At 43.9% G+C, this 19,131-nt stretch overlaps 1 protein-coding gene across 1 annotated transcript in view; it reads right to left on the bottom strand.

Annotated features, from left to right (window-relative positions):
- The window catches only part of GOLM2 (golgi membrane protein 2), a 30,608-nt gene extending 12,183 nt beyond the window's left edge, over positions 1-18,425 (bottom strand). Inside the window, exons 1-8 of the mRNA XM_060259933.1 lie at positions 18,058-18,425; positions 12,256-12,310; positions 10,525-10,627; positions 8,963-9,053; positions 8,591-8,726; positions 8,246-8,326; positions 5,714-5,812; positions 1,965-2,135 (exon numbers count right to left, since the gene is read on the bottom strand). Of these exons, the coding sequence (XP_060115916.1) occupies positions 1,965-2,135; positions 5,714-5,812; positions 8,246-8,326; positions 8,591-8,726; positions 8,963-9,053; positions 10,525-10,627; positions 12,256-12,310; positions 18,058-18,384 (1,063 nt within the window). The 5' untranslated portion in view covers positions 18,385-18,425. The remainder of the gene's footprint in view (positions 1-1,964; positions 2,136-5,713; positions 5,813-8,245; positions 8,327-8,590; positions 8,727-8,962; positions 9,054-10,524; positions 10,628-12,255; positions 12,311-18,057) is intronic.
- Between the last annotated feature and the right edge of the window lie 706 nt (positions 18,426-19,131).

Here is a 19,131-nt window from a genome sequence, read left to right as displayed (position 1 = left end):
TTTAAAAGTTACACGTGCTTTAGTTTTGTACAAGCAAAACTGTACATACCAGAGAGAAAACCTTAAGCTGACTTAGCACAGCAAAAGTTAATTTTGGTCAACCACATCAGGCCAAAAGGACAACAGACAGCATACAGCTGTGGAGAAGCCATAAAAGCCCAGTGTGCTCCCCTCATAAAAATCAGGTATTAGAAATATACCTGGGATTTAAGAGCTACATATGTCTAAAGCATGCCCACTTTTTCAGTTTTCCATCTGAAAAACCAAAAAAGATGCCTTGGGGAACTTTTCTGTTGTTTTGCAAGCCTCCACATCTCTAACCAAGAGTCAAGCTGGTTGTATTAGTGTTTTCAGACCACCCTGTGCTATACACTTTTCATCTGTCTATGTCCGTTCAAAATACAGACTATGTCTACAGCACTCCCCTGATCCAGCAAGGCAGTAACTTTAAAAGAGAGAGAGAGATAAGGTTAGTCTGACGTGACTTTTCTTGAGAAACCCATGCTGGCTCTTAGTGATCACAGCCATCCTTTCTAAATGTTCCATGACTGACTGTTTGATTCTATGAAAACATATTATGATCAGAGTTGGAAGGGACCTCCAGGGTCATCTAGTATAACCCTCTGCACAATGCAGGAAATTCACAAATGCCTCCCCCCACCCCCAGACCCATTTATCCCTGCTCCATGCCCAGATGACAGCAAAAACAAAAACCTTCCAGGGTGCCTGGCCAAACTGGCTTAGAGAAAAAAATGCTTTCTCACCCCAAAGTGGCAATCAGCATTTCCTTGGGTGTGTAAGAAGGGTCCACTAGAATTACCCACTGATGCAACCTTTCCTCCTCTCCCTTCCATAATCTGCCTAAATTTACCAAATAAGTCCAGAACACGTCCATTTAAGCATACAACCTTATGTTGGATATACACCATCTCTACAAAAACCATTAAGTTCACCCCACCCACCCCCAGCACTGACTTAATTTTAATTTAATTTTTAGATTTATTTCCCACCCTATCCCGCAAGCGGGCTCAGGGTGGTTTACAACAATAAAACAACAGAGTTAAAATAATATCATAGAAACAGACATTATGAAACAGGAGCAGTATAAACAATCTTATTGACACAGGCGGTAAACAGCATGGATTTTTTTGGATTTGTTACTGCACTTACTACCTGACTTAAAAAGGCGTTAATGACTATTCACTCTTAAAATGCACACAAGTGAGCTGAACTGGTGCCAACCTGCTGGTGGAGATTCTTAAAAGGCTTCAATTCTCACCCTACAATCCTTGCAGTTCAACTTTTCCTGTTTAATAAGATTAAAGAGAACCCCAATTAGGAGGTGAAAGACACTAAACAAGTATTTTAAAGTAGCCTTCCATACATGCCTCACGCCCGTTTAAATTCCCTTAAGCCCAAATCTCATTGCTATCCCAGATGCCAGAAACACCAGGCTTACAGAACTCACTTGCCCCACTTGTTCTAACCTGGATATCAAAGACACTGAGCTGTTTCTCCAGACATTCCAAAAGCTCCAGCTCCATGGCCCTGCACTCCCGGGGGGGCGGGGGGGGGAGGAATCTCCTCCCACAGGCTTCTCTGCAACAGGGACAGCCCCAATATTAAACTGACATCCCTGCAAGCCAAAGTGAACAGTTCAACAGCTGTGTGCTTTGTGGTCCCTTCCCTCTAAGGAATATTACAAAGCAGCAATCAGAAGCTATGCAGAAAGTTTTGGGTTTGTTTTTTTTTAAGCAAGATCTTTCAAATTAAAGTGATCTGTACAGCAACCAGAATTTTTTTTTTAAAAAAAAAATTCATCTCACCCAATATATCGACCACAAGCAAGCTTTCCTCACATGTGTTACTGTGGTATTACAATCTGGCATTCCAATCAACAATATAACACTACGTTTCAGTCATTCAGAGCCTGCAAGTCGTTAGGACGGCCCAGACTAACTTACTTTGCTTCATCCTCTGGAAGTCACTGACTCTGTCCTTTGAAGCTTGCCTTACGACCTCTTTGTCAGCTTTCTGACTGTCTACGACATGATCGGGCGAGAGGTGGTGAAGAGGGTTTGGTGGAATCTGCTTTACCACGGCATCAGCATTTCCGTCGTGGTGGGCTCCTGCATCTACAGCAAAAAAAGGCACAACGAAAAAGACAATGGCGACTGGCAGCGTACAGGACCAAGGAGACACAGCATATGAAAGCCCTTCTGGAAGGCAGCAGATAAGTCAAGGTCTCCACCCCAGCCAGAGCATCTATTTATCAAAGTTAATCATTCATTGGGCTCTCTGTTCTATCGATTCCGATTTGCAAACCAGAATTGACATGCTCCTCACCTGATCATCTTTTAAAAAGATTTGCTCATGGGTAAAAAAAAAATGTAACAGAGAAAAGATGGAATTAGTAAGGGGCGTTTGACTGAAAGGAATGCCGATGGTAAGGTGTTTGTGAAAACACTCGGACGAGGCAGACAACCATTTTGGCCCAAGCCCTGAAAAAAAATGCAATAACTACCTGTAAAGATGATGGGTGTTCTGACAAGCAAAATAGGGTGTGGGGGTGTCATCCCTAGCTAAGCCCAATGGTGTTGCCAGTATCTGTGACATTCACTATGGACTCAGTCAGTAGCTGTGCAGGTTTGAGAAGCAGTGATAGCCTTCTCCTATCCTGCTGGGTCTAGCAGTACGCCAATGCCTTGCTCACTTGGGCAAGCATCTGGCCCTAGACACTGAGCAAAATGATCGGTGTGCCTTTGTGAGCGCACAAGTCAGAGGAGGGCCTACTTCCCCCTCTAGGAAATACCTGGCCAAAATCATATCCCTCACTCCTTCATCCATGGAACACCTCTCCTGCGCCCACTGGAGAAGTCAGAGCCTCCGCAACCACCAATTCCCTTCTTGTGGAAAGGGTAAAATTCTTGGGGCTAAGCGGGAGAGAGCAGATCTCTCTGTAACTGGATATCTGAGCAGATCTGGGAAGCAAGGAAGGTGGTTCTAAATAAATGCCTGGGTGTACAGGAAACCTTCGCACACTTTAGACAGGAAGACACTCCTGGCAGAGGCTCCTCTTCCTCCCACCCTTTCTAGATTCCGGTGGCCTTGGCAGACGGAAGAAAAGTCTGCCTCCAAGGTGAGTGCTGAGGAGGGGGCAAGATGGAGGAAATCATGAAGGCAGGCAGGACACAGGTATTTGAATATGTATCTAAACCGACAGTTCTCTTTCTTGAGGCAGATACTTCTACATGGATAATGGGCTATCCAAGCGTGAAGTGGCCCCTAGGCAATTTGGGGACATACTGTATATTGGCGTGAGAATGGGGATCATCACTCCACGGGGCTCTTTTTTGTGTCGGAGGCCCCTCTGGCCCACTATGGGCACTGCTCCCTCCAGAGACCTTGCCAATTCTAGAGAAATCTCAGCTCTGACTCTGTAGAGATACAAGAACCCCTAGTGAGAGATGGCAGAAGCAGCTCTCTTTCCACCTGTGCTGGGCTGCTCATTTGGTCAGCTGGCTCCTCCGCTGCCCACCCCCTGTGCTGCAGTGGTTCAGGCCAGAGGAGACAACTTCCTCACGTGCATTTCTTTGCATTCAGTGCCCCTTAGAACCACTTTTGGGATCAAAGGAGAAGGCTGGCAGAAAGCAACTAGTGGATTTTATTCCTGCACACGCACCACCCACCCACCCCTTTTTTTTACTCCATTTATACCTCACTTTTCTCTGCAATGACATCATTCTCCTCTCTTCCATTTTACCCTCACAACAGCCACCCCATGAAGACGGTTAGGCAGATAGTACGTGATTAGCTCAGAGCCACCAGCCAGCTTCCACAATGGAGTGGAGAACCAAACCTGGGTGTTCTAGTCTGACACTTCAACCGCTTCACCAGGCCTCCTAGCCATTCCATATCACCCTGAGTTTGTCTCCCTCACCCCATTTATTGGTCTACCTTACACTTCTCTTCTTTGACAGAGAGCAGAGAACTCTGCATATTCACACACGCCCCTCCATTGTTCCAATCTCTCTTCCACCCCACATACTACTGATGTAAAATTTCTGGGAAAAGGAAATTTGGCAAAAAAGCTAAAATGATTATTACACCTAAACCTGTTTTATCATTTATGTTTTAAATTGGTAGCCGCCTTAAGTGGTTTGTTAAGGGCAGAAAGGTAGGATACAAATTTTCTATTTCCAGAGGAAGTGACCAGTTCTGCAGGGCCTGCAAGACCGCCCTTTTCAGACAAGCGTATGCTGATATCGACTGCTGAGTTGCTAAGAATAAAGAACCGCCATCTATAATACGATCACGGAACTATCTAAACTGGCAGAACCAGCGCCAAACAATTTTATTGCTGCCAGATATATTTAATGTAATTTGAATTATGTATTTTAACTTAATCAACTGGGTTTTTTTATGTCTAATTTCTTTCTAATTGTTAAATTTAAAGTTTTATCTATTTATGTTAATTGTGTGAAATGTTGTTAGCCGCCCTGAGCCGCCTAGGCGGGGAGGGCGGGATATAAATAAAATCTATTATTATTATTGTAAATAAATACAGTTTACTGCTTTGACATATAAAGTGCACCTCTTAAAGCTTAGTCAGCACATACTAACGGGCACATGTATGGAATTTAATAATCTTTTGTCTTAGTTTGCTAAAAACTAAACTGCAAAAAATACCCAAAACTTGTCAGTGAACTGCAGGCTGCTGCACCCTTCGCTAGCTTTAGCACACGGCTCTTCGATTTTGCCACCCTCGTGGCAGAAAACAGTACAAGTCAAAAATAAAACAAAATACGTGAGCAAAAAATGTTTTTGCAAGCAGTCTCATGGTCATAGCTTACGTGTATATCAAGTTAAATATCGGTGAACTCCTGATCCAGTTGTCAACACCGTGTACATTAGAGCACACTGATTGTGCACAAATCTATTCACAGCTGAACAACTGATATATATACATCCTTGAACAAGCAAGGCATGCCCACATGCGGGGCTTTTTTTGAGCAGAATGCACAAGAACACAGTTGCGGTTGGCTTGATGCCAGGGGGTGTGGCTTAATATGCAAATGAGTTCCTGCTGGGCTTTTTCTATAAAAAAAAGCCCTGCCCACATGTGTACATAAAGATATTCATACTACACTTTTTAAGTGAACAAAGCCTGGTCTTAAGCATTTCACTAATGTCTGATCAGAACATATCTCACAGGCATTCCCCCCACCCACCCCAGCAGCGCTTCCAAGATTTCCAAATTTTCTCCACTGGAATGTTTTTTTGATCCTGAAGGGAAAATAACAGCTTCCTCCCTCACCCTTCTATCTCTGCCTACCCCACAGTTAGAGCAGTGGGGGAGAGGGGGGGCTGTTTGGTGATTAGCTATGAAATCATCTTGCCTTCTGGGTACCTGAGGAAACAACCGCTTACTGGCATGCTCTCTGGTTTGCTTGTTTTTGGTAATGCAGCTCCTGAATGGAGCTGCCTGTAGCTCCCTTTTTCACTCTAAATTCCAGAGATGCAAAGGCCGGGACGGGGGTGGGGAGAGATGGAGCCAGAGCAGTGACACGCAGGGAGGAAGGCTGAGCGCTTTTCCCTCCTCAGAAGGAAGTCTGCTGATTTCTGCTTTGAAGTGGGATTGAGTCAACTGCTGCGGAATGTCCTCTTCATCCTACTCCTGTTCTGAAACATAGCCAATTCAAGAGCTTTTTACCTTGAGCCAGGTTAGAAGCGTGAGGTTGTTCTGTGGGAAGATTCACATTGACCTGCCGTCGCTCCTTTTGAAAAGTTGAAACAAGTGGCTTCTTCAAAGCTAAACAAAACACATTTTTGTTACAACCCACTCGTCATCTAAAACCCTCAGCCAGGCAGGTTCTACAGCAAACGAAAACTCCATGTTTACAGAGACCGAGAACTGATCTCCCTGGCTTCTTGCAACTAGAACAAGTCTGGTATATATACAGCTCCGGTGGTATCTCTTCCAATTTTCACCACGTACATAGCATGAAAAATGTTGCCGATGCAGCATTTGCAAGAGTTCCCAAAGAGAAGGTTCTTTTTTGCAGAAAACTGCAAGCAGCTTTTATAAGAGACATGGGACAACCAGCCATCCAAAGAGCTTCAGCTGTCTTTACATATCAAACCTTTCATCTTCGAAGACCACGTACTATGTATCATGAGAACCCCCCCCAACCTTTTTGAGCCTGCAGGTTCCTTGGGAATTCTGATATAGTGATGAGCACATTCACAAAACGGCTGCCAGAAGAGGTGGAGCCAACAAACCAAAAAATATCAGGTTATGAATAACTTTAATAGTAACTCATCAGTATTTCAGGCAGAAGTCTGGTTTGACAGGATACCTTTTAAAATGAATACAGTGATCAAAAATATTTTAATACAGTGAAGATTCTTGTGCTGCAGTGGCAGCTGCTGCTGAAACAGCTTTTTAAAAATCTGCACAGCCAATCAGATCTTTAGTGGCCAATCAGAAGCCTTGCTGGATGAAAGTCCCACTTGCCCCGCCCACTTTTAAAAAAAATCTCTTGGCAGGCACCAGGGCTCACACTGGAGACCCCCACATTATATTATACAGAGCAGACATATTATTTCACACTTTTTCATGGCACACCTTTTCATGGAAGCTGTCTTAGAACAAATTTTATTCATACCTAATTAGGTGATTATTGTGAGCTCAGTTACATGAAAGGTGAGGAGTCTATCTGCACAAAGGATAACTGAACTCCCTGCTAAGACATCTATGTTAATACAGATGCTCTCAGATGTATCTGCTCAGAACAGAGCAGCTTATTTTATTGGGAATCAGACACTAGGGCCCCCAGAAAACCAAGCAAAACCTCAGGGTTAATTATGCTTTTCAATAACATCTAACTCTTTTATTAAGAAAAAAAACCCAAGCAAGCATAACAATTCCACAAAGGTTATGCAAACAAATCCCATAAATAAGGATAATAAAAACAGATCGTAAACCAGTTAACACTCGTAATGCTATTCACCTCCATTACTTATAAAGAATTTCACCAAATAAGACTGTCAGATTCAAGGTCCTACATAATGGAGATTAAGTATACAAATCAAAGCAGCCCACTGAATTAAGAGTTTCTTATGCAGCACCTGATCTCCCACTCTGAAGTCTTTCCGCAGACTAGCTTCCCCAATGAGCAGTATACTTTCAGCAATCTGTAGCAAAGTATAAAGCAGGGGTGGCCAAACTTGCTTAATGCAAGAGCCACATTGAATAAATGTCAGATGTTTGAGAGTCGCAAGACAGATGTAGGAAGGAAGGAAGGAAAATAGATGGGGAGGGAGGTAGAAAGAAAGCAAGTTTAACTTTAAATGCATTCTCCAAGCTGCCAGCTGGCTTGGTTTGGAGAAGTGATTTAAAGAGAGAAATGCTTTCTCCAAGCCAGCCAACAGGGTAGTGGGGACTTTAAGAGCCACACAATATGTGTGAAAGCACCACATGTGACTCCTGAGCCACAGTTTGGCCACCCCTGGTATAAAGGATTATCAAAACTTGTAGGGACACCTTCCATAACTTTTCTACTGTCACATTCTTCTACTTTAGAAGCAAAGCAACTCAAACTATAGCCAATCATACAAGACATCCCACTTAGAGCTCAGCAATTAAGAATCAAAGAATCAGAGCTGGAAGGGACCTCCAGGGCCATCTAGTCCAACCCCAACCCCCACAATGCAGGAAATTCACAAACACCTCTCCCACACATGCTCCATGCCAGGAGTTATAAAAGACACAACCAAAAGTTATAGTGACCACTCCAGAAGTTGGCAAAGATGATGATGATGATACCACCACTACCCTCCAGGATCCCTGGCTAAAACTGGCCTGGAGAAAAATTGCTGCCTGATCACCAAGTGCAAACAGCATTTTCCTGGGCATGTACCCACTCAGACTTTTTGAGGCTCTGCAGCTTCAATACAAGAAATCTGGAATGCTTAACAAGTTTGTACAATTATCTTCTCTAAGGACATAGAGGAACTCATGCCACACATTTAACAAGCTCGCAACTAAAACTGCACGAATTCTGAGAAATAATATTACATTGATTTTAATATGCATTTAATCAATATAATAAAGTTATCCTGTTGAATTCTCTTGGCCATGTTCTGCAGCTAACATGGAGCATTAACAAAGTAAAATACTGTGAAGTTTTAGAAAATTATCTACTAGATTTTGTGCTTTAGAAATAAATACAAAATGGCTAACCAGTGAGGTTGTCTTCCGCTTTAGCAGGGTCATTCTCTTCTATCCCAGGCATGCCCGCGTCATCTCCTGGCTTAATTTTCTCTACCAAAACACAAAGAAATTTCCCCCTTACTACCTCTCAGTCCGAAGTGATTCCGCAGCTGCTACAGGGGCTGGACTAGTTCCAGAGCAAATGGCCTAAGGCCAAATAAGACACGCTCCTAAGTGACACTGCAGAGGTACCTTCTACAGGTTTTCGACAGGTGGGCCTTGTGACTGAGGAGGTCCTTGGCCCCCACCAAGAAATTAACAGGGGCATAATTAACTTGTATCTGTGTCCTACCACAGTTATGCCAGACAACAGACCTTTGCCATCTGAGATATTGTTTACGGAAGGCTCTTCACTCTTCATGACATTCCTTTCACCCAGCTCTTGCGTTGTCTTCAATACTGCAGCGTTACTGTTCAGATCTGCCTCCATGTATTTGCTGGACGGGCTCCTCTGCACAGGAAAGGAAAATGTACATTCCCTTTGAAAGCTGGCAAACTTTTCAGATGAATTCCAGGAGTCCCCCACACTTGCACTGATTCTGCACACAGCAACCCGGCGGGCACAATGCAGAAATATCCGCTCTTCCTCTGCCTAACTTCCTCTGTCTCGGGGACAAGGGTCAGCCACTTCACCCATGCTTACTAACACAAAACACCATCAGCAACCAGCATTTTAGATAACTGTACCTTTTGCTCTTGTAAAACATGGTCCTCTAATTTTTTCAGATTTTCTTCATGCTGCAGCCTCAGTTCTTTGATCTGCTGCCCACACTGAAAACTGAAGCACAAAGATGGGACATCTTATTTGCCCGTTACTTTTCCACTCTGCCCTTCCACCAGGGAGCACAGAGTAGCAGCAGCCATGGTTCTCTCCTCCTCTTACCCTGCGAGACGGGCAAAGCTGACCCAGTGTTAGAACAGGGAACTTCATGGCTATGTGGGGATTTGAACCTGGGCCCACACAGTCCTAGACACTAATCACGGCACACAGGCAAACTCTCATCTCAAAAGTTTCTCAGATTATAGATTTATATACTTGTTCACACGCAGCGCATTACTGTGAATCACTACATTTGGCTGAAGAATCTGTGCTGCGAATTATGCTTCTCTGACAAGTTTATTTTCTACTTCCTGGGAGGTACTGAACATATGAAGCTGCCTTCTGCCCATCTAGGACTCTCCTGGCTCTCTGCTATGAAAATCTTCCATTAGAGATGCTGAGGACCGAACTTGGAAATTTCTGCATGGAAAGCACACACTCCGGAATTTCTTTAGGTGGGTCTGAAGAAGAACAGAGCTTGAGTCCAGTCAGGCACCTTTAAAACCAACAAAGTTTTACTCAAGATATAACCTTTCGTGTGCACGCACACTTCCTCAGATTCAATGAAATGGAATTTTCCAGCCCATACATACAGGCAGAGGCTGAGCAATAAATTAGCATGAACATAATGAAGATATTTATCTGATTCAGGATCAACAAGCTTGGTTTATGTGGTTACCATTTAACATAACAAACGTTATCTTTATTACACTCCATGCCAATTTACTGCTCAACCTGTGCCTATGTGTATGAACTGGTAACTTCATTTCATTGTATCTGAGGAAGCGAGCATGCACATGAAAGCTTATACCTTGAATAAAACTTTGTTGGTCTTAAAGGTGCCCAACTGGACTCAAAGTTTGTTCTGGAGTTTCTTGCCTCCCTAGACTGCTGTTCTCCATTAGAGAAACATTCCTTGCAGAAGCAAAACAATTACTTGGGAAAATTCAGATCCAACCTCTCCCTATTCAGCTCAGTTATTAATTATGCCTTGATGGGGTCAAGATGTAGGATACGGACACCATAAGTCATTCCACTCCTGGTGACCAATACTATGTTTAGACAACAAAGCCCCGCTTGTACAACTCCTGGCTTCTCCCAGGGAAATCCTCTTTGGATATCTCAAGGAATGGTCAACAGAAGCTGGATTACATGCCCTGCCTCCCCTCCACCCCACCCTTCCAGGCAAGCCCAACATCGGAAATTATTCTGCCTGGCCTTAGCGCTAGACAGACCTTAACTACGAGTACTTGTGTTAAACTTTGACACACCTACTTCCTACAACCAAAAAAGCAGGGGAAAAAACAACAACTGAAATGAGTATTTTGATCTCAAAGGAGACACCAAAAGGGTACAGAACACTCATGACCAGGCCATGTTAGTACCAGCTCAGAGCTTTAAGAAATGCTGCGACAATCAAATCTCATACCTTTCATACTCCAGCCTTTTAAGAAGCTGTGTATTGTTGCTCTTGTATTCATGAAGCTGGTCTTCTTGACGGATGAATTCCTGTCGTAGCTCCGCAAGTTGTTCTAAGTGTAAAAGCCAAAGAGATTAAAAAGTCCCTTGGTGAGTTAAACCTGTCATTTTCAAACAGACATTTTCTAAGTTTAGCTACTTCTTTTGAAAATTCAATATAAGCCGGTCTCAGCTAAGTGACATGAAACCCAGAGCTTAGTCTCATCTCTTGAGCACAAGAGGACCATCCGGGGGGGGGGGGGGGATTACTTTTGTATGTTGCATCTCACTAGCACAGCACAATTACGTTTGCTGCCTACAGATTATGCCACACCACATTTGTTGGGGTTAAAATGCCTCAGCATTTAATCAAATGAGCACCTATGCATACACAGCATTCTGTCACCCACGCTCCAGATGAAAAAGCAAGAAAAAGCTGGAGAACTTTTCAATTTTTTCCAGCAAAAAAAATGGGAAATTTTTGGGAGCACTGAAAAAACCTCCTCCCCGCCCTTTCGGAGTGAAATGAAATACGAGGTTTTATGCAAGATAATGAAGAACCAGATAACAATTCTTCTGTACAATGCAAACAAGAACATTTTCAGTACTTGTTTACATTTTGATAATGTTGACGATTAGCGCGCTATATATTTAAAAATACATTTAAAAAAAAACATCACTGTTTCCAAATGTCACAAAGCTTAGTTTATAACCCAGATATGTTGGCAATCCTGCAATCCTACCCACTGCAATCCTGAGGCAGTTCCTTTTTTGTTTACTATAGAATTTGTTCTCTGTTATCACCTTCTATTTTCATGCTGCCTCTCCAATGGCAAAAATTAAAGAGAGAAGTACAATTATAACACAGGTGCTGTAATTTGCAACTCTTTCTCAAGTATTCCATGCACATTTTCTTATACTTTTCAACTCTACAAAAATGCCAAATAGTACAATATGTCCTAAATTATAAATGATGCATTTTATCTTATTAGTCAAAGATTATTCTGGTTTCATAGGAAACTAAATATTGCATACATTTAAAATTTTCCACAAAAATGGTTTTGTATGGGTTCAAAATTTCCATAAATTTTACATTTCTGATTACCAGCCATAATAAGAGACTCCCTTTCCATCAGCATACAGCATAGTAATTCAGAAGTTACTATTATAATAATGAACACTCAGCTATAATATTTCTGACTGAAGTGGCCACAATAGGTGGGCATATCATTACACCCACCAGTGGCATTTCCTATCTTTTCACTAGAGATGTTGTAACTTTCACTATTGTGTACATCAGATTCATGACATAACTTCAACCCAGGGTTGTTTGTGGGAAGAAGTATTCCTTTATGGTAAGTATTCCTGTCCTTGCTGTAGGAACAAGAGAGGTTACTGCGACTTAACAAGGGGTTGGGCTGTTAGGCACAAGCACTGCTGCTGCACACACAAAGCCCAAATTTTCAAGCTGCTAACTTCCTGTTGCGCTCCCCAAAATCCTGCTTTGGGTAGGGTAGTGGGCAGAGGAAATGGGTAAGTATGCTACTGAGGCCTACAGAGCAAGGCCTGGGACCTTCTACACAGTTCTAGTCAGCTACACCTCTCCACTCCTTTTTGTCACCCATGCTTGGATTAAGAGAACTGCGAGATTTAACTGTTGTGAAAAGTATTTCTCTCACTTTACTCAATCAGGATTTCTTACCCTTCAAGCGATGTATGTCCGCCATTTGGTAGGATATGTTATTCTGAAGCTTGACCTGTAAAGGAAAAATAGGACTTTAAAATGATGTAGATGTATAGTCCTATTATGAGATTAAAGTTCTTGTGAATTGCTGAAAAGAAAATGTCAAACTGATGCTGGGCAGCTAAACTTCATATCTATAATTACATCTGTAATTTCACACTAGATCAGAGTGTCAAACACATTTGTTATGAGGGCCGGATCTGACATAAATGAGACCACACTGGACCACGCCATGTGTGTTATAAAATGTAATGCCAGGTAGCAGAGATATAAACTTTATAAGGGACACAGACAAACACAATTTAAAAAAAAAACTTAAAACATTAGCATTTGTTGGTCTCAAAGGTGCTTTCTTTGTATATCTTTCATGCGATCCAGGGAACTGGGCTAAGGAAGCTCTTTCCTTCCTTCCCCAGGAGACTGGGAGGGGGAGGCGCCTCAACCAATAAAAGGAAAAGAGTCTTGGCTCAATAAGAACATAAGAGAAGCCATGTTGGATCAGGCCAATGGCCCATCCAGTCCAACACTCTGTGTCATGCAGTGGCCAAAAAAAACCCAGGTGCCATCAGGAGGTCCACCAGTGGGGCCAGAACCCTAGAAGCCTTCCCACTGTGCCCCCACACACACACCAAGAATACAGAGCATCACTGCCCCAGACACAGAGATCCAACGATAAGCTGTGGCTAATAGCCATTGATGGACCATATGCTTATCCAATCCCCTCTTGAAGCTGGCTATGCTTGTAGCCGCCACCACCTCCTGTGGCAGTGAATAGTTCAACAGTGAAATTGAGAGAGCCTGGCAAAGCAAGCTATCCCTCCCCCCTTCCTCCCCAAAGGAAGAGCTTCAGCCAATTGAGAAAATAGATACTTTGCACTGCAGCTCCTGTGCAATTGAGCAAGTCTGGCAAAGCAAGCTGTGATGCAGAAGGAAGCAAGAGAGAGGGAGAAAGAAGCACATGACAGCCAGTTGCTTGGGGGCCTAATAGGAGCCCTCCAGGGGACTGATTCAGCCCTCAGGCCACATGTTTGACACCCCTGCGCTAGACAGCCAGAAGTTCCTATTATTGCATTTCATATGACAAATACACCAGAAGCACTGCTTAGTTTCCCTTATGGTAAATTTGTTTATTTCCAGCCTAGCCTACACTCAAAACCAGAAGCAAAGCAGACAGGATTTCCTTTATAAGAAGACAAAAAACTAGAAGACTTATTACTTCTTGGAGAGTTATGTACCATGCCTTAACACAGGCCCTGGCCATAAGCACTAGTTGGCTTTTAATTCCATTTGTACCAGGTATTAATAACATTCAAAAAATGTAAGCCGCGCATCCGTAATATAGTCTTGATGCAGCAGACTTTGCAGCCACTGAACAACTATTAAGACTTGTTGGTAGCTAACAAAGTGCCATCAGAGGAAAGGGATAAAAAATTTCTATGTGCCTGAGCAAGCTGAACAATCAGGCTTCTACTCCAGTTGTCTAAGAACAGGGAGAAATTGCTTTTAACCTCCAAGACGAACACTTTTTTTACTTGTAGTGCAACATTCATTACCAAAGCACAGACTCAGCATCCAAACACAATGCAAACCTCAAGTTCAGCATTGCTTAGCTCAGGGTGGGGAACCTTTTTTCTGCCAAGGGCCATATGGATATTTATAACATCATTTGCGGGTCATAAAAAATTATCAACTTAAAAACAATGCTCCGCCAAGGGAGAACGATTCAGGCCAGCAAAATTAATGCAAATAATCTTTTTTCTATTTGAAATCATGTGGGGAGAACCTAATCTGGCACACACACACACACGGCCCGCCACCCTAGGCAAATTCATAGGTCCAGGGCTTTTTTGTAGAAAAAGCCCAGCAGGAACTCAGTAGCATATTAGACCACATCCCCTAATATTAGCTTATTAGGTCACACACTCATTAGTATATTAAGCCACACCATCTGGGGTAATCAAGTGCAAACTGAACGGTGACAGTAACTTTTCCAGGCCCTGCAGCAATTCTGGCCGGCCAGCCAGCCAGGCCCAAGGGAGGCTGCCGCACAGTACATCTGGGCCCTATGATCCCTGCCTGGCCCTGGGAAGGCTGCTGCACAGCGCGGCTGGGCCCCACGATCCTTGCTGGCCAACCCAGGCCCCAGGAAAGCTTCCACATGGCTTGGTTCGCCCAGCAATCCCCAAGGGCCACACCAAGTGACCTCAAGGGATGGAGGTTCCCCACCCCTGGCTTAGCTGCACAGAAAGTGTATTTCTGGCTACTGAAAAGAACATTGAAGGTTAAAACTCTCATTGCCCATACCTACAGAGAGAAAGTCTATGGAGGCAAGGATACAAGAAGAATCTACTACCTCCATTTGTTTTGTCAGATCTTTGAATGGGTGCATCTGGGACATTAGATAACCAATGTCTGAATGAATGCCAAGTGATCAAGTGCCAAGTTTAGCAGCCCATAGGCCAAACACAATAATTAAACGTCACAGTAAAATAGAAGTCTGCCATGTCCACAATACAGCTTTTGCAAAAACTGCTCAAAAGTAATCTTGAGGTGTCAGAAATGGCCAAATACTTTACTGGCCATTTTCTAAGAAATCTCTCTCCGGTAGTTGCATAGTTTAGACAAGAGAAAAAATATGGGGCAATGAATCAACCACTGCCAAAGGGCAAAGAACTGAAGATATCTTGAGAAAGCAGCCCTTCATATGGCTGTTGGCAGCACATTACAACTTATCAATTTTGGAACTGCCTGCATGCTGAGATAATGAGGCAGATCAAATTAGGTTGAGTACCTGATTCTCTGATGAAGTGGAAAACATTTCCATCTAGCTTCTTTTGAGAGAGTCTCCCGGTCCTATTTGAGCAATTTCTCTATGAATAATGTTCATCTTCTTCCTGCTAGTTTGTTTGACTTCCACAAATGTTGGATAACCAATATCTGAGTGAATCCTAGGTGGTCCACAGGGTAAATAGCACAAGAAGATTGTTTCCATCATAAATGTTTGTTTTCACTAGCAGTTTGTTTTCACTAGCAGTGAAATGTTTGTTTTCACTAGCAGTGCTGTAAGATCTGCAAAATTTTGCTTTGCCTAAATTAATTCTACCTTTTCCTCAATCCCTTAAAATCTGATTAGTAAGAGCAGCCCTAATTCAGGTGCTATGAAAGGTAAGAAGGCAACTGGTAAGGATGTATAAATAGGGAGTTGTCCAAAAAGACCACCACAACCACGTTTAACTTTAAAAGGGGTAAATACACTGAGATGAGGAGGCATGTGAGGAAGAAACTGAAAGGAAAGGTACATACGGTCAAAACCCTTGAGAAAGCTTGGACGCTATTTAAAACTATAATCCTAGAAGCTCAGATAAAATACATACCACAAGTTAGGAAAGGCACAAACAGGCATAAGAAAAGGCCTGCGTGGTTAACAAATAAAGTAATGGAAGCTGTAAAAGGTAAGAAGGACTCCTTTAAGCGGTGGAAAACCAGTCCAAGTGAGATTAGTAAAAGGGAACACAGGCTGTGGCAAATCAAATGCAAGACTGTGATCAGGCAGGCAAAAAGGGACTATGAGGAGCATATTGCAAAAAACATAAAGACCAACAATAAAACTTTCTTCAAATATATTAGAAGTAGGAAACCAGCCAGGGAGGCAGTGGGGCCCTTGGATGACCATGGGGTAAAAGGATTACTGAAGGAGGATAGGGAAATGGCTGAAAAGCTAAATGAATTTTTTGCCTCCGTCTTCACTGTAGAAGACGAGAACTTTTTGCCCGCCCCAGAACCACTAATTTTGGAAGGGGTGTTGAAAGACCTGAGTCAGATTGAGGTGACAAATGAGGAGGTCCTACAACTGATAGACAAATTAAAAACTAATAAGTCACCGGGTCCGGATGGCATACATCCGAGAGTTCTGAAGGAACTCAAAGTTGAACTTGTGGATCTTCTAACAAAAATCTGTAATCTTTCATTGAAATCTGCCTCCATTCCTGAGGACTGGAAGGTAGCAAATGTCACCCCCATCTTTAAAAAAGGTTCCAGAGGAGATCCGGGAAACTACAGGCCAGTCAGTCTGACTTCAATACCGGGAAAGTTGGTAGAAACCATTATCAAGGACAGAATGAGTAGGCACATTGATGAACACGGGTTATTGAGGAAGACTCAGCATGGGTTCTGCAAGGGAAGATCTTGCCTCACTAACCTGTTGCATTTCTTTGAGGGGGTGAACAAACATGTGGACAAAGGAGACCCGATAGATGTTGTTTACCTTGACTTCCAGAAAGCTTTTGATAAAGTTCCTCATCAAAGGCTCCTTAGAAAGCTTGAGAATCATGGAGTAAAAGGACAGGTCCTCTTGTGGATCAAAAACTGGCTGAGTAATAGGAAGCAGAGAGTGAGTATAAATGGGCAGTCTTCGCAGTGGAGGACGGTAAGCAGTGGGGTGCCGCAGGGCTCGGTACTGGGTCCCATGCTTTTTAACTTGTTCATAAATGATTTAGAGTTCGGAGTGAGCAGTGAAGTGGCCAAGTTTGCGGATGACACTAAATTGTTCAGGGTGGTGAGAACCAGAGAGGATTGTGAGGAACTCCAAAGGGATCTGTTGAGGCTGGGTGAGTGGGCGTCAACGTGGCAGATGCGGTTCAATGTGGCCAAGTGCAAAGTAATGCACATTGGGGCTAAGAATCCCAGCTACAAATACAAGTTGATGGGGTGTGAACTGGCAGAGACTGATCAAGAGAGAGATCTTGGGGTCATGATAGATAACTCACTGAAAGTGTCAAGACAGTGTGCGTTTGCAATAAAAAAGGCCAATGCCATGCTGGGAATTATTAGGAAGGGAATTGAAAACAAATCAGCCAGTATCATAATGCCCCTGTATAAATCGATGGTGCGGTCTCATTTGGAGTACTGTGTGCAGTTCTGGTCGCCGCACCTCAAAAAGGATATTATAGCTTTAGAGAAGGTGCAGAGAAGGGCAACTAGAATGATTAAAGGGCTGGAGCACTTTCCCTATGAAGAAAGGTTGAAACACTTGGGACTCTTTAGCTTGGAGAAACGTCGACTGCGGGGTGACATGATAGAGGTTTACAAGATAATGCATGGAATGGAGAAAGTAGAGAAAGAAGTACTTTTCTCCCTTTCTCACAATACAAGAACTCGTGGGCATTCGATGAAATTGCTGAGCAGACAGGTTAAGACGGATAAAAGGAAGTACTTCTTCACCCAAAGGGTGATTAACATGTGGAATTCACTGCCACAGGAGGTGGTGGCGGCCACAAGTATAGCCACCTTCAAGAGGGGTTTAGATAAAAATATGGAGCACAGGTCCATCAGTGGCTATTAGCCACAGTGTATGGAGCACAGGTCCATCAGTGGCTATTAGCCACAGTGTATGGAGCACAGGTCCATCAGTGGCTATTAGCCACAGTGTATGTGTGTATATAACATTTTTTGCCACTGTGTGACACAGAGTGTTGGACTTGATGGGCCGTTGGCCTGATCCAACATGGCTTCTCTTATGTTCTTATGTTCTTAAATCTAATATGCAGTAGCTTGAATGCAAACTCAGTACTTCCCTGGCAAAGATTCAGAACCTGCTAAGCAACACCAAAGGCTTCAGTTTAAGAGGGTAGCCGTGCTGGACTACAGCTACGTTTGAGTACAGTAGCACCTTAGAGACCAACAAGATTTTAGAGGCATAAGCTTTCGAGAATTAATGCTCTCTGTCAGCGGGGTTCAGTTCAGCACCACAGAAGGCCTCACCTTGCTTTCCTCGCACTTCCTGATCTGCCCATCCTTGGCTTGCAGCTGGCCGCTCAGGTGGCTGTGGTCCACCTCCTTTTGCTCCAGCTGTTTCTTGTGCGACTCCACCTGCAGCAGGAGCTCGGAGTTCCTCTTCTCCAGGCGCCCGCGGGCAACATCGCTCCGCTTGGCCTGGCCCTGCAGCTCGGCCACTTCCTCCTGCAGAACAGCATGGCGAGATGAAGTGCTCCAGTAGTTGAAGGCCAGGAAAGCGATGACGAGCAGCAGAGCCACAAAAAGGAATGAAGGGAGACGGCCACCCCTCCGGTTGGCCCCAAACCCCACCATGGGGGAAGGCTGGGGAGGAGGAGGCGTCACCCTCTCACCTCACCTGGTAGGAAAGAAAACACAGAAGCCTGAGCAGCTGCCGAGACAAAGGAGAAGCAGAAATACCGCATGGGAAACCACAGCACTGCCCCTTGCTAGAAGATGATGTTGGATTTATATCCCGCCCTCCACTCCAAAGAGTCTCAGAGCGGCTCACAGTCTCCTTTCCCTTCCTCCCCCACAACAGACACCCTGTGAGGTAGATGAAGATATTGGATTTATATCCCGCCCTCCACTCCGAAGAGTCTCAGAGCGGCTCACAATCTCCTTTCCCTTCCTCCCCCACAACAGACACCCTGTGAGGTAGATGAAGATATTGGATATATATCCCGCCCTCCACTCCAAAGAGTCTCAGAGCAGCTCACAATCTCCTTTCCCTTCCTCCCCCACAACAGACACCCTGTGAGGTAGATGAAGATATTGGATTTATATCCTGCCCTCCACTCCGAAGAGTCTCAGAGCGGCTCACAATCTCCTTTCCCTTCCTCCCCTACAACAGACACCCTGTGAGGTAGATGAAGATATTGGATTTATATCCTGCCCTCCACTCCGAAGGGTCTCAGAGCGGCTCACAGTCTCCTTTACCTTCCTCCCCCACAATAGACACCCTGTGAGGTGGGTGGGGCTGAGAGGGCTCTCACAGCAGCTGCCCTTTCAAGGACAACCTCTGCCAGAGCTCTGGCTGACCCAAGGCCATGCTAGCAGGTG

The sequence above is a fragment of the Heteronotia binoei genome, chromosome 19, assembly GCF_032191835.1.
Source record: "Heteronotia binoei isolate CCM8104 ecotype False Entrance Well chromosome 19, APGP_CSIRO_Hbin_v1, whole genome shotgun sequence".
Classification (NCBI taxonomy): domain Eukaryota; kingdom Metazoa; phylum Chordata; class Lepidosauria; order Squamata; family Gekkonidae; genus Heteronotia; species Heteronotia binoei.
Note: the sequence above shows the minus strand (reverse complement) of the source record. Positions and strands in the feature narration are given on the sequence as shown.